The sequence below is a fragment of the Coenobita brevimanus genome, chromosome 66 (assembly GCF_032717465.1).
Source record: "Coenobita brevimanus isolate Jiangsu-jjx chromosome 66, ASM3271746v2, whole genome shotgun sequence".
In the NCBI taxonomy this organism is placed as follows: Eukaryota; Metazoa; Arthropoda; class Malacostraca; order Decapoda; family Coenobitidae; genus Coenobita; species Coenobita brevimanus.
Window position 1 is genome coordinate 36602576 of NC_137019.1, and position 15456 is coordinate 36618031.

Here is a 15456-nt window from a genome sequence, read left to right on the forward strand (position 1 = left end):
CTATACGTTGATAGTGTAGGGGTTGCCATTCTCCGGCGGTCGTTGTTTTTCCTGGTGCTGCTGCTGCCTGTTTTCTTCCTGTCGCTTTTGCTGGTGCTCATAGCGTTGAAGCAGCTCCGCCAGTTCTGCCTTGATGCTCTCCTCCACGTGCCTACTACTTGAAGCTGGTCCTCTAACCCTCCCGCCCTCACCCTTGGACATCTCACGGTCGCACTCTGCCTCACTTAGTTCCCGAGAATCTGAGAAGGCTGAGGGAGGGTGGAGGGGTCGAGGTGGGGTGAGGGAAGAACCATCGCTCGAGGACGACTCACTGCGAGCTCTGTGGATGGAAACGACCTGCCTTAACACACCTTAACACTGACGGTGCGAGATTTAAGCTACTTATCCAATACTTCATCACTATATATATACTGTATATCTTTTCTCACTTCAGGGGACTGCACCACCCATGTATACTGAATACTTAGGCGCGGCTGCATGAAATTTGATCAGACTAAGTTATGAAGTAGGAATGAGTCTCCTTGGTTACTGGCCAGATCGACTTCCACTAATTCTGCATCTATCACCCGCGCTGAAAGGAGTTAAGGATCTTCGTCGGGTTAGAATAAACACACTAGAACGTGCTGAATATAGTTAATGAATTTACATATTATAATACATGATAATAATACTAATCACTGTCTGAACTTAACAATATTACACACAAGTTAATATCTGGTGTGCTATGAGTTTCAAAATTACTGTAATCAAAATCTTGATTCTGTCAAATCGTGTATTTTATTAATTTAACAACAAGGTGCTAAAGAAGTATTGTACATGCTTGGGAGACTTCGTAACACCTTTTGCTTGGTGAATTATTGCTAGCAGTACGAATTATATGTACTCGTATATCCTCGTTCATGCTATACATAAATTATAGTGTCGACATACGTTGCTTCGTCGCGCACAAAATTATAAAAATACGTAATAGGTAAAATAAGTCGCATAAGAAGAGGCATTAAGAAATATCTAAGGTGACAAGCAATACAGTCCTGTGTCTCAGATCTAATACTGTAAAAAAAAAATCTCTGTGAGGTAATCAAGAGGCGTGAGAGCTTATGACCTAAAATAAAGGAGACAGCCAGAGAGACAAGGGAATGGTGCAACGGTCATAAAACCTCTCCCTTAGCGATTTATTCTGCACATTTTATCTCAGTGTTCTCTTACATACCGTTAAAATAAACTTTGTCGTTATTAAAAAACATAAATAACACGTACGAAAATATTTGTATGCAGAATAAGTTGCTCAGGAAGAGGTGCTACGAAGCCTCTTAAAACTGAGAACAGGAGGGTGTGGACATGCCATTAGTTCTCTGTGATAATTTCCAAAGCATATGATTTTTTTTTTACGAACAGGAGGGAAAAATCTAACTTTTCTTTATTTTTGCAGGGTGCACTCTGTTATGTGGGATGCAGGCTAATTATAAATACCAAATTATAGATATTCCACAAATCATCGCCAGAAACTGGTGACTTGCATACACCACTGAACTGTAAGGTTAAATCCTGAGGCGTATTTATTATTATTATTATTATTATTATTATTATTATTATCATTATTATTTTCATTACTACTACTACTGCTACTACCATTATTATTATTATTATTATTATTATTATTATTATTTCCTTGCTACGTTCAGACAATTTTTCAAACTTGCCTCTCGCATTGATGGAGTTAATGAATTCTATATCTAACCCATCTAGTTAGAAAAATATCCTTCGAAAACTCTGAAAAAAAATTGTCTATAAGTAACAAGGATAAAGTAAATGATACGTAGTGGGAGTGAGGTTTATAATATCAGTGGCTGTGGGATGAGGAAGTAAATAGTTTCCTTGCATGCCAGAGGGTGGGGAAGGCAGGGGCTGAGGAAACCAAAAACATGAGCTGGCCAGTGCGAGTGGAAGCGAGGGAAGTGACGGAGCGTTGTGGTGTGGATGTGATATGATAGAAAGCGTCAGGAGAAATACACTGAGGTGGTTTGGCCATGTGGAGAGTGAGGGATTAACTAAAAGAAGTCGAGAGGGGGGGGGGAGAGGGAGGAAGACACCGAGAATGAGATGGGGGGATGTAGTGGAGAGGTAAATGAGGGAGGGGGATGCATGTTGGGGGGGAGGGCTGAGAAATTGCAGGGGACAGGGCGACATGAAGGCGATTTGTATGTGCACATCTCTTACAGGATTAAAGCTTCTGGCTATACATAGGCAGATATATATATATAGATAGATAGATAGATAGATATATATATATATATATATATATATATATATATATATATATTTATATATATATATATATATATATATATATATAGAGAGAGAGAGAGAGAGAGAGAGAGAGAGAGAGAGAGAGAGAGAGAGAGAGAGAGAGAGAGAGAGAGTATATAGATAGATAGATAGATAGATAGAGAGTATATAGATAGATAGATAGATAGATAGAGAGTATATAGATAGATCGATAGATAGATAGACATAGATAGAGAGACAGTGCGAGCGATAAAGGAAGTGATCTGCTGCCTTAAATGGTGTTAACTCGATCCCAAGCTGGGGAAAGAGACAGTTCGATTATCTGATTTTCGTTAGAACGGACTTTACCGAGACATATAATCCACCAGTATATCACAAAGCCATCCAGGTCGATACCATTACACCGAGGCCGAATGAGACAGACCTAGCTTCTCTCAAGCACTGATGGTGGGTATTAGATCCAAAGTGATGAAATGTGAAGGTATGCGACACTTCGGGGACCTCAGGGCTGACAAATCTATGCCCAGACTCAAACACACGAAGAAAATGGAGAGCGTAATAAAAATGGCCACAGATGAGGTGACTGTGTGAGACGTGAGATGAAAAATTTTCCCACAGGGCAAGAGGATGTCTTTTTTATTCTTTTTCCTTATTCCATTCTTGTCCTCTTCTAAGGTTTTATTATGACAGGACAGATCTTTCGAAACAGAGGTATAGCATTAGCATACTCAGTCAATACGAGTACCCTTTCATAAGTTAAAATTCCTTTGTAGCAGGAGAAAACTAAAAAGACTAAAAAAGACCTGATGCAGAGGATATGCAGGGTGTGGGTGCAGGGGAAATGGCCGATGGAATGGATATTGGCCTAACTACACATGCAAAGGGTAGACAATACACCCTTCCTCCCATGATGTAATTTTCCCTCAGTCTTGCTAGTTTCAGGCGCTTTTATTAGCTTAAGAGAGATTTAATATCTAGAGGAGTTAGTTATAGCCTTCTTTAACGCTTCGGTAAGATGCATGAAGAAACGGAAAATAATGTCACTGGACTGATGAGATTTAAGGACGATACATAAAAAAGCTACTCTAATGAACTGTATATCTTGGGAAGAATATATTATATATATATATATATATATATATATATATATATATATATATATATATATATATATGCGAATAAGAAGAAACCAAAGGCCAGGAGCCCGCAAACAATTCCTTCCAAGAAAAAAAAAAACAATATAAAAGTGAGTCAAATTCAAGATCTGTCCATTTCGAGATGCCTGGACACATTGCGTTTGAAAGTATGTGTAGTCTGAAGTAGGAAATACAGACAGGAGACAGTTCCAGAGTTGACCCGTTGCATAAATGAAGGACTGGGAGTAACAGTTAACTCTTGCATATGAGAGTTGGACAGAAAAGGGATGATAGTTTATCGCTTGACGAGTGCTACGCGCCCGTCGTAGAGGTGGAGGGATGCAAGCAGACAGTTCAGAGAAGCAGTGACCATGGGAGTTGCGATGGAAAAGAGATAAAGAGGCAACCGTGCGGTGAAGAGACAAAGTTTGAAGGGAGCCAGTAAGAGGAGGAGAGTTAATGAGACAAAAAGCCTTTGAATCCACCCTATTGAAAAAAGCTGTATGTGGGGAGCCTCCCCACACATGAGAGTTGTACTCTACACAGGAAAAACCAGTGTATAAAGTCAACTACTGTGCAGGGGTAAAGAAGGTACGGAGTCGGCTTAGCACACCTAATCGCTTGGAAGCTGATATTACAAGAGATGTAATACGATCTTTCGAAGATAAATCCCGAGTGAATGAAACCCAAAACATGTTCAAGGATGATGCAGGCTTGAGCTGGATATTATTAAACATTAGTGGGTGCTCCTCTCTCTCTCTCTCTCTCTCTTTATATATATATATATATATATATATATATATATATATATATATATATATATATATATATATATATATATATATATATAATCTCGTCAGCCGTTTGAGTGTCCACTGCAGGACAGGCCTATCCCGACCGAAGTGGGGACGATACAGCCAATGTATCTCTACCAAGTGGCTTAGGCTGTCTAGTAGAGATTGTAAGTAGGGTGAGAAGTGCTTGTAAGTGTAACTGTAGTGTGGTAGTGGGTTTGGATGTGTGTGTGGTCTGTGAACCAAGTGTAATCGGCCCGCACAAGCCGACTGGGTGCAAGCATACTTTTTAGTAAGCGACACTGGTTCAACCACAGCACCCTGATGTCCGCCAAGAAGTACGTGGCCAGAAGAACGCTCCCAAAGTTTATTACCCCGGCGGGGCGCGAACCCTCGTTCTTCAGTGTACGAAAACGCACACTTTACCAAAGAGGCTTCATATATATATATATATATATATATATATATATATATATATATATATATATATATATATATATATATATATATATATATATATATATATATATTGTATGTGAAGTGCAACACAAATTATAAACTAAAATCTTCAAAGTCTTTTCCACATTTCTGTATGTATTATGTAACAATGGTGAAGGCTATATCTACAGGGTGGTCCTTATACTGCTCTCTTCAGTAATTTCTGGCAGGGTGGCACGCGACAATATTTTGGCTGCTTCATAAAATTACAAATCAATAATGTACTCAGTACACGTAAAAAGAAAGAAAGAAAAAAAAAGACACCATGAATCAGGAAGCGTTGTGAGAAGTTTAATTGATGCAGGGTAGACACTGATAAAGATGACGGAGCCATCCCCGAAATTCAAGGAAACTGGGTTGTGAGAGGTGCGGATTAGAAGCACTTTGAGCATAAGGCTAATTCTGTTTAGAGGCATTGTTACATACATACATTCATATATCAATAGGCTGCAGACATATACTACAAATACCGTAAAACATAAAAGGTTCCATTGCATTTTTCATTAAAAAAAAAAAAAATATATACTACTTGCTGTCATTGTATTACTGGGGGCCTCTCCCATGCTTAGGGCCTCATTAGCATCCATGTAAATCAGCTCCTGGGTTGTATAGTGTATGGCCCACCCTATATTGATTCAAAAAAATTTCATCTTCATTCGAGGGTGCCCCCTTTCCATAAACTTCGGATTCGTTTGTGATAAAAACACACACACACATTTGAGCATTTCCATCTGACGTTACTTATCAACGCTAAAGAAAAGAGCTGGAGGATGCACTGCGTCTATTACAGGGATTTTTAGTCACTTTTTTTTTTTTTTAATTTCATTCAGCTGAGGAATGAAAAAACTTAATACCACTATAAAATATAGTACCACACAATTTTTAATGCGCATGAATTACCTGAGCTAGGGAGGAAGGACTGTGTGCTAAGATGAAAGACAAAATAAAAGTTGGACAAGAACACAGGAAGAGGAATAGAGCCAACGGGAGTGAGAGCAAAAGAGGTGGTTAAGTGCGTGGCAAGGAATGGGAAAGTAAAGGGTCGTCTACACGATCAGTGGGCACCTTTGGTTTTGCAGTATTTTAATGGAGAATGCATGAAAAGCGATCGTGTGGACGTGATCAGCTGAAGCACCCTCCCTGCTGCTAATCCCCTGGTTATAGAGTGCTACACCACCATGCTTAGAAACTGATGAGTAGCGTGCTTGGTCACAGCTGCCCACTAATCGTGTGGAAAGGCTTTATGTGGAAAATGTGTTTGGCGGGAAGTGGTGGGCTGCAGCAGCCAGGCTCCACCTACATAGCGCAGCCTCCACTACCTGAGACTACCTGGCATGGCGGACAGGCGGCAGCGGATGGGGGGCCACGCGCCCTCCTGCCGCAGCAGCAGCTGCTACTGCTGCTGTTACTGCTGCTTGCTGCTGGTGCTGGTATCGACGAGGCTGCTGTACTGGTGAGCTGGCATCATTACTCTCCGTGCTCGAGTCTTGGTCACCACCGGGAGTGTCCGCTGCAGTCCGGTAAAGAAAACCAGAATTATTACAGTTCCGGAAAGTAAAGTCTTAATCAGAGTTCCCCACCGAACGTAAAGACCTGTTAACCAGTTCGCATAGACACTGGTGCAGTCTACTTAAACTCTGAAATACTAGCTGCATGTGTTCATTCTGTGGGAGTTTGAGGCTTCGACAGACTAAACGTGGAGCAGTTTATGAAGTCCACAATATTTTCAAACTACCAGCAGCAGGTCTTCATTCTGTGTGGAACCGTGACTATGACTTTCTTGTAGCCAGGGGTGGGGACAAAGGGTAGGCGGGTACTGTCTGCAGTATGTATGAGTAGTAGTAGTAGCTGCCGTCCCAAGTTCATGAACATGGACCCAAGGGACTGTAGGCTGAAGTTGCCCTCGTGCAGTCTATCCTTCTCCTTTGGGGGAAAGGGAGGGAAGTGAGGAACGTTTGTATAACCAGGCAGTGGTGCCACCTAATAACACCGATACCACCACGTGAAGGCATCCCTCTCAAGCACTGGCCATATAAGTAAATATGAGTGACAGAAGGAGTAAGCAAGCCCTTAAGTCTGGCAGTCATGGAACATCAGTAAAGTAATTGTTAGACTCAATCAGCCAGCATCCTACACTGCAGAGTGGAGTAAACAGCAAAGATCACATGTGTTCTATCATCATCGAATCGTTCCAGAAATGTATTAAAAAATGACGGTTTGTTCACACCTAAACGGTCACAACGTTATAAACTGGCTCACGACTTTTTTTTTTTTATGCAAGGAAGGAGGAACCAAAGGCCAAAAGCATGCAAGATTGTCCCTCCAAGAAATAATAAAGACAACTGAGAGCCAAATTCAACATCCATTACAGTAGGGGAAAAAAATTCGTCTAATATTTAACCTCTTATACTTATCACTATCCTCTGCGAACTAATAATTCTAAACTGGGAGAGGCTTGGTATTTATCTCTGGCCACAAATGCAAGGACTGATCCATAAATATATCTCAGGTGTTGCTCATATCATTTTCCAAAGTAATAAGGGTTCAACATCCCCTCGCTCTGGGTCAGCTGAGTAACATTTGTCAGCAAGGATGATTTATGTGGAAGAAATAAACACAATAACCACTTAAAGATGCATCATATACAAGGACGGTACTGGATACTAAGTGTGAAAAACCAAGAGTGTTGACAGGACAGAATAGGCAACACCCCTGGATCCCCCATGAAATGATTCTCTTTGATATGATGCATCTGAAGGGAACATTCAAGACTTGCCCTGAGTTTGGAGACGCAGCGGAATGGTAGGCCAAGTTTTAAATTCTCGTGGTGTTTGGCTTTTTGACATCCTCTTCCTTACTCAAATATATCTTGATATGTTAATTTTCGCTTGTATTATTTATGTAAACCATTTGCATTTTAAAAGAAATTAAACAATATAATAAATAACTAAGGAAGAGGTGCCAGAGATCCCCCTAAACATACGAGAATAAGGTCCTAACTTTCGTCCTTGGGTTGAGAGTCACAAAGACACAAGAGCAACACCCTTGCGTAACTCAGATTTGCTTTTGAAGGAAGGACATGGAGATTGAAGAAGCAAGGACAAGAAGAATGAATTAGTAGTAGCAGCAGCAGTAGCATTATTATTATTATGATTATTATTATTATGATGATGATGATGATGATGATGATGATTATTATTAGTAGTAGTAGTAGTAATAGTAGTAGTAGTAGTAGTACTAGAAGGAGTAGTAGCCCCAAGTTCATCTGAAGCGTGAACCCACTGGACTGAGGGATGAAGCTGCCATCCTCCTGTAGCTCTCCATCCTCCTTTCAGGGGATGGAGAAGTAGGTGAGAGACGTCTCCATCACCTAGCTATATAAGTGCCACCACGTGAAGGTGCCCATCTACCTCACAACAGGGGGAATACAGAATCATCCAGTGTCTCTTCTTCTTTCTTGGGTACGTGAGGATAACTATAGTAGGCCTGTATTATATGTTATTTTATTGAGGCAGGAGAAAGGAAAAAGAGAGCTGAAACTTCCCATGTCTCGTGTTTCCCTGCAAAATGGGATCTAAGTTACGACAGGGAATCCATCATAAACCTACTGGAGAATCTCACCCTTGGATGGCAACGTTTGGTGCTTGAAAGGGTACAACAAGGAAGAGAGGTTGCTGGTTCCTTGAAAGCAGTGATAAAAAACAGGGAAGTGAGCATGGAAATGAAAAAGCTACTACATGACAGTATTGTGATACCAACTCTAACGTATGAAAGTGAAGCTTGGACCTTGTTGGAGGGACAGAAGTCGAGAGTGAGAGTAGCGGAAATGAGTTATTTGAGAGGAGCATGTGGAGTCACATGGAGAGACAGACTGACGAATGAGAATGTGAAGGAGCGTTGTGGTGTAGATGTGGATGTCATAGAAAGCATTAGGAGAAACACACTGAGGTGGTTTGGCCATGTGAAGAGGATGGAGAGTGAGAGACTGACGATGAGAGTGAATGCGAGTGAGGTGGACGGGGCGGAGAGGGAGAGGGGGCCAAGGATGAGATGGAGGGATGGAGTGGAGAGGTATATGAGAGAGGGGGTTGTGAGCTGGGAGCAGGTCAGTGAAATGGCGGGGGACAGGGCGAATTGGAGGCGATTTGTTTGTGGCCACCCCTTACGGGATTAAGGCACCTGGCAATAGATAGACAGATAGACGACGCCTCACTGCTTTAAGAAAAGGTAGATTCTATCTATCTATCTATTGCCAGACGCCTCAATCCCGTTTGGGGTGGCCACAAACAAATCGCCTCCAAGTCGCCCTGTCCCCCGCCATTTGACTACCCTGCTCAGAACTCTGCCCCCTCTCTCATATACCTCTCCACCCCATCCCTCCATCTCATCCTCGGTCTCCCCCTCCCTCTTCCACCCTCCACCTCACTCACATACACTCTCTTCGTCAGTCTTTCACCCTCCATCCTCTCCACATGGCCAAACCACCTCAGTGTGTTCCTCACAACGCTTCCTATCACATCCACATCAACACCACAACGCTCCTTTATATCCTCATTCGTCAGCCTGTCTCTCCACGTGACTCCACAAGCTCCTCTTAAATTGATTTTATATATTCTAGAGTACAGTTTTATATTCCTATTTAATGCTAAATGATTTTCTAAACCTGAACGAGTCTAACAGTTTTAAGGTGAAGTACTAAACTCCAAATGTTGAGATAGTATACATCAAGACCACACACGTTTTCGCTAATACTTAAATCGAATGGTATAAATGTGTCCCGATGGGTGAATTATGTGATAAGAGGCCAGATAAGCCAGACTGTGATTAGGCGATATTAACTCCCATGGCCTCCTTTGACTTACGTTCAGCTAGGCCTAAATAAAAATCATCTGACATCATTTTAAAAAAACATTTCTTACACAATCAGCTTCGAAATACAATAACTGTATGTTAATCAGTTTTCTACACCTTTTCAACACACTCATGATCTACCAACATTAAAACCAAAATAGCCAACCGATAATCATAAGTTATCCAAATTTTGTAAGAAAATTAACAAGCATGGATAACTGTGCATCATCTCACCATGGCAGGAGATTTGATGAAATCTGGCTAGGAAATACGAATGGAAGCATCTATCTGTCCATATACGCAACCTGCTTCCCCCGCAAAAAGGGGGGTAGCAGAGACAGGAAAACACACTTCCAATTTACTCATCCACACCACACATTTACTCGTATCTTAGCCCCAAGGGGAGAAGGACAGATCATTAATGCACGACACAGCACGAGGGTCACCTGAGCAGCTTATTCAGCAACATCTGAAGCAGGGCCCAACAGCAGATCTGGTTTACCCCTGCCACATCATAATGGACCCATTCCCTTACTTGCACCTGACCTGATCAGCTGATCAGACCAAATGCCTGAGAATATCCCCTCTGAGCAGCCTTACCATTTAATCATTCACAATTTCTCTCCAATCATCTCTATCACGCTCAGCCACTCTTCCTTGCTCAACAGACATCCCTCTCGCATCTATCGCTCTCTGCACGCTGTCCATCCATCCTGTTCGTGGTCTTCCTCTCAGCCTTACACCTTTCACATCAGATCTAGTTATCTTTTTCACCAACCAGTCTTCATCCATTCTCTCCATATGCCCAAACCATCGCAACACCCTCTGCTCAACTCAATCAGCCATCTTCCGCTTAACTCCAGACCTCTTTCGCACTTCATCATTTCTCACTTGCTCCATTCGCGTCACTCCACACATACTCCTCAGACACTTCATCTCCATTACATTCAAACTCTTCCTCTCTACCATACCCATATTCCATGTTTCAGACCCATAAAATGCAGCCAGTGCCACAACACCCTCATACAGCCTTCTCTTTACATCCATTCTAAGTGAACGACGTCGAAACACTTTTTTCATTCCTCCCAGCACCTTTCCTACTTCATTCATACTAAACTTCACCTCTACATCTATTCTTCCATCCATAGCAACATGTGACCCTAAATACTTAAAATACTCTACCTTCCCAAACAACACACCATTCAAAACTACAATAATTATCCCCCTACCTTCTACCAACCTCGTGCACTGAATCACTTTACTCTTATTCTCATTTTCTCTCAATTTACTCCTTTAACACACCCTTCCAAACTCCTCTACCAACTGTCTCAATCTCTCCTCTGAATCAGCAACCAGTGCAGTATCATCTGCAAACAGCAGCTGATTCAGATTCCACTCTCTACCATCAGCATTCACCAAGCTCAAACCTCCATCTAACACTCTCGCATTCATCTCCCTTACAATGAGAATGAAAGACTAAGAGGGTGTATGTAGGTGAAGTGGAGGGAGGAAGAGGGAGGGGAAGACCAAGGATGAGGTGGACGGATGGAGTTGAGAGCTATATGAGGGAGGGGGAAGTGAGCTGGGGAGAGGGCAGTCAAATGGTGGATGACAGAGCGACTTGGAGGCTTTTTGTCTGCGACCACCCTTTGCTGGATTAGGGCGTCGGGCTATAGACAGATAGATGGACAGGGACAAACACAAACTTTATCGTGCTGTGGTAGAAAAAATAACTACATCGTTGGTGGTTATAACAACATTACAATGGTTTGGTGGTTGCAGGAACACTATAACTTTTTTCCTCAACTGTACCTCTGGAGCGGCTCTTGGGACGGTGGTGGCGGCCCCTGGTGTCCTTCCTGGCATCCTCTGGCCACGCCCTCTGCTGGTCCTGGGCGGCGGCGGGGGCACTCTGGCCTCCACTGGGCACTGATTTAGGTCGACTTCCGTACTCCGCACCTCGGCTGATGTACGCGATCTCTGTTGCAGTAAAACAGAGGTTAGTGGGCAAATTATCTATGACTCCTACCCATTATATAAACGTCCCATGATTCTTTCCCTATCCCCCAAAAGGAGTCTGATTAATTGTAGGGTCAAACTTATAATCATTATTTGTTTTCACCTGACGAAACTGGGCCACTCACACACCTTGAATACTATGTTGTGTTGATATGAAATTCATGAAGCTTTAGTCATGAGGTAGGAAAGAGACTCCTTGGTTACTAGTCAAATCAACCCTCCAGTCTGACTACACCTGGCTGTCAATTAAGCTAAAAGGGGCTAAGGATCATCATCATGTTAGAACAAATGTGCTATGGCTGTCGAATTACATGATAACATCTAGCCTTACTCTGGTACGCATTCTCGTTGGACTGGAAGCTTTCTAGTACACCAATCCTTATTTCTTTATTATTATTATTACATCTATTTTCTTGTATGATACAGCATTTGTTTTACAGCATTTGTTTTGCATACACCTTTACATTCTTTATACAACATTCTGCACTGGAAGATATTAGTTACCATATGCCCAGACTCACTCGATGTAGTGCTGCTGTCGGGTGTCTGCCCTTTTCTCTCCTCCATCCTTCTTTCCTTCCGTCCTCTTCTGTCTTTCTTTCCTTCATTCTTTCCTTGTCCTTCTGCCCACGGGTGACTTTACACTCCCTCTTCTGTCTTTCTTTCCTTCATTCTTTCCTCTTCCTTCTGCCTGTGGATGACTCTACACTGAGTGACATGCCAAATGGTTTCCTGAACACCAGGAAACCATTTACTACGCTGGGTGGTAACCATATAACCAAATTTTGGCGCCTGGTGGTGTAGTGGGTAATTATTGCACTCCAATCGGATTGAGCCGGTGAAGATTTATATCCAAGGGATGGTTGGGATTGATTGCTCATGTAATGCCACTCAGGGATGAGTGAGGCTGGTCGCTCTCATCTGAAATGTCGGGACCAACTGCCTAGCCCTGGGCTTCTACGCTCCTCATGGGGCACTGTGGGATTGGATGATGGATGGATGGATATTCTCTACATGCAGTGTTTTGCAGCAGTCAAGTCAGGGGTTCACCAACTATTCCACTGCGTCTGCTTTACATACTGGGAACGTCCATCGCTTTCCTCTCTGACGCATCACATCAAAGAGCGTCATCCATGGGCTGCGACACCAATGGTGGTATTCTCGTCGGTTAAGGAAGCTCCCTAACACCTCTTCCTAAGCGATTTATTTGGCTTATTACATCTTACCGTCCTCTTATGCGTTATACAAATACTTCTAATATCGCCATACTCTGCATAAATAGCATACAAAAGGATATTAACCAGCCAAATCCAAAAACAAATCGCTAAGGAAGAGGTGGTAGGGAGCTTCCTTAACCGACGTGAATACGGACCCAGTTCTCCCTCAGTTTAGGAAGATTAACTGGGAGAGGAAAATGAAAGAGGGGGAATGTTGGAATATTATGCGAAGTATTGTCACACTGAGGTGGTTTGGCCATGTGGAGAGGATGGAGGGTGAAAGACTGACGAAGAGAGTGTATGTGAGTGAGGTGGAGGGGGGAAGAGGGAGGGGGAGGCCGAGGATGAGATGGAGGGATGGGGTGGAGAGGTATATGAGAGAGGGGTGTGTGAGTTGGGAGCAGGGCAGTGAAATGGCGGGGGACAGGGCGACCTGGAGGCGATTTGTTTGTGGCCACCCCAAACGGGATTGAGGCGTCTGGCAATAGATAGATAGATAGATTGTCTCTGCGATAATATACAGTATCTTTAATATGATTCGATTTTTCAGTTAAATTAGTTTCTCTTATCCACTGAGTCTGATGATGTTTATATCTACCTAAACCTGCCTCACCCTTGCCTCAACCTCGCCAGCCTACCTACACCTGCCTCACCCCTGCCTCAACCTCACCGGCCAACCTACACCAGCCTCACCCCTGCCTCAACCTCACCGGCCAACATACACCGCCTCATCCTTGCCTCAAATTCACCAATTTACCTAAACCTGCCTCACCCCAGTCTCACCATCGCCAGCCTACCTACATCTGCCTAACCCCTGCCTCTCCTCCACCAACCTACCTACGCCTGCCTCATCCTTGCCTCATCATTACCAGCCTACCTACATCTTGCTCACCCCTCCCTGGCCCTAGCAAGGTTACCCACATCTCTCTCACTCTACCTAACCCTCACCTACCTATTTACACCTACCTCACCCCTGCCTCAACCTCGCCAGCCTACCTACACCTGCCTCACCTGTCTCCTTGTAGTGTGACTGGGAGCGCTGCCTTCCGACCTGACCGTAGACTGGCGACTGCTGGGCTGGGTGTCGGTCACTGGGATGAAGAACAGGAGCATCGAGGCAGTCACGAGGGGTCAGTGCGTGCAGGGACAGACCGTACTCTAAGGTGCCTTCCGAACTACCCACGCTAGTGCAACAAAATGGCATGGCAGAGAAGAGAGAGAGAGAGAGAGAGAGAGAGAGAGAGAGAGAGAGAGAGAGAGAGAGAGAGAGAGAGAGAGAGAGAGAGAGAGAGAGAGAGAGAGAATAAGGAGATGAAAGAGAGAAAAGTCAAGTTGAAAGCCTAAACGTAAAGGCCTGCCTGTCATACAATATCCCTATTTTACACCAAATAACCAGGTAATTATGTCTTTCACACAGGAATAACGAAGATAAGAACATAGATGCTGATATTAGACATCAAAATGTTATTATACTGCATTATTTAAGACTTCCCATCAGGAAAACATTCACAATATATTCAGTACTAAGCACGGTTCTTCTAGGTCCAAGCATGATTAATTTTTGTAGACATCAGTATTTTTTTTGTTAATTGAATGTTAATATTTGTAAAATCTGTAAAGTTTGTAAGCTTAAACTCTTAGCTCTGGTGATGCATTTTATTAAGCTTAATCTTACTACCACCAGAGGATTTTATTCAGTTTGTGAAGGTTCTGTATCGATGAAGTGGTCAAGGAAGGTCTTGTCTAACACATCATATCTGAAAAGTCTTATGCTGAGTAAAATCGTCTGGAGATAGAATAATAAAGAAATAAGTCATCCAAATTATGGGATCAGATTGCAATGTACAGCTGGCAACATATGAACGTAGGTCAGCTTCAATGTGTAGCAGAGGTCTAGCATTTGGTACACCTGACAAACATGACGTAATCATATATTGTTGGTGGCACTGACATGAATGAAGGGAGGCGTCAAATGTAAACCGAAACGAGCAAGTAACTGTGGTGCCTGAATGTTGGAAATTGCAGCCAGACCTCCTCTTCACACAGACACTATACCAGGGTCATGTGTGGCCAACTGTACGATGTCCACTTAGATTCAGTGTACCGTGTCAGTGTATGGGGACTGTGATGCAGATTAATTATGTGCTTTTCGAATAGCATCGTAAATAACTTCTGTTCTTTAGCTACGAAAATGATACTTAAAATCTGTTTCATATACATACACTCAGCATCACAAAGTCCTACCCCCTCTCCCACTTTTCTCTCCATGGACTTTCGGAATCAGTCCAGTGAATCGATGTTGGCTGCTACGGATTCATCACACCGATTTTCAAAGGTCATGGAGACAGAAATAGGAGTGACAACAAAACTTTTAATGCAGACTGTACAGTACTCTTTAGTTCAGCGTAGGAGACTGATTTCAAGTTTTAAGTAATTTATTTAAATCCAAAAACCTGTGTACCAATATTGCCCTTCTTGCGAGCCGGTAAGGTAATCGCCTGCCTCTGTGTGTGTGTGTGTGTGTGTGTGTGTGTGTGTGTGTGTGAGTTCCCAAAATATCTCAAAATCAAGTGGGCAAACTGTATCCAAACTTTGTGGGCAGTATCCCGGGACATATGGCTTGTTTGTTAATAACTAGGGTGAAGCTGTGATGAT

General features: G+C 42.8%; 1 protein-coding gene across 1 annotated transcript in view; it reads right to left on the minus strand.

Annotated features, from left to right (window-relative positions):
• LOC145405389 (cell adhesion molecule Dscam2-like) overlaps positions 1-15456 on the minus strand; it is a 67293-nt gene continuing 51837 nt past the window's right edge. The window contains exons 28-31 of the mRNA XM_080276795.1: positions 13804-14015; positions 11378-11545; positions 6044-6224; positions 1-319 (exon numbers count right to left, since the gene is read on the minus strand). Of these exons, the coding sequence (XP_080132921.1) occupies positions 1-319; positions 6044-6224; positions 11378-11545; positions 13804-14015 (880 nt within the window). The remainder of the gene's footprint in view (positions 320-6043; positions 6225-11377; positions 11546-13803; positions 14016-15456) is intronic.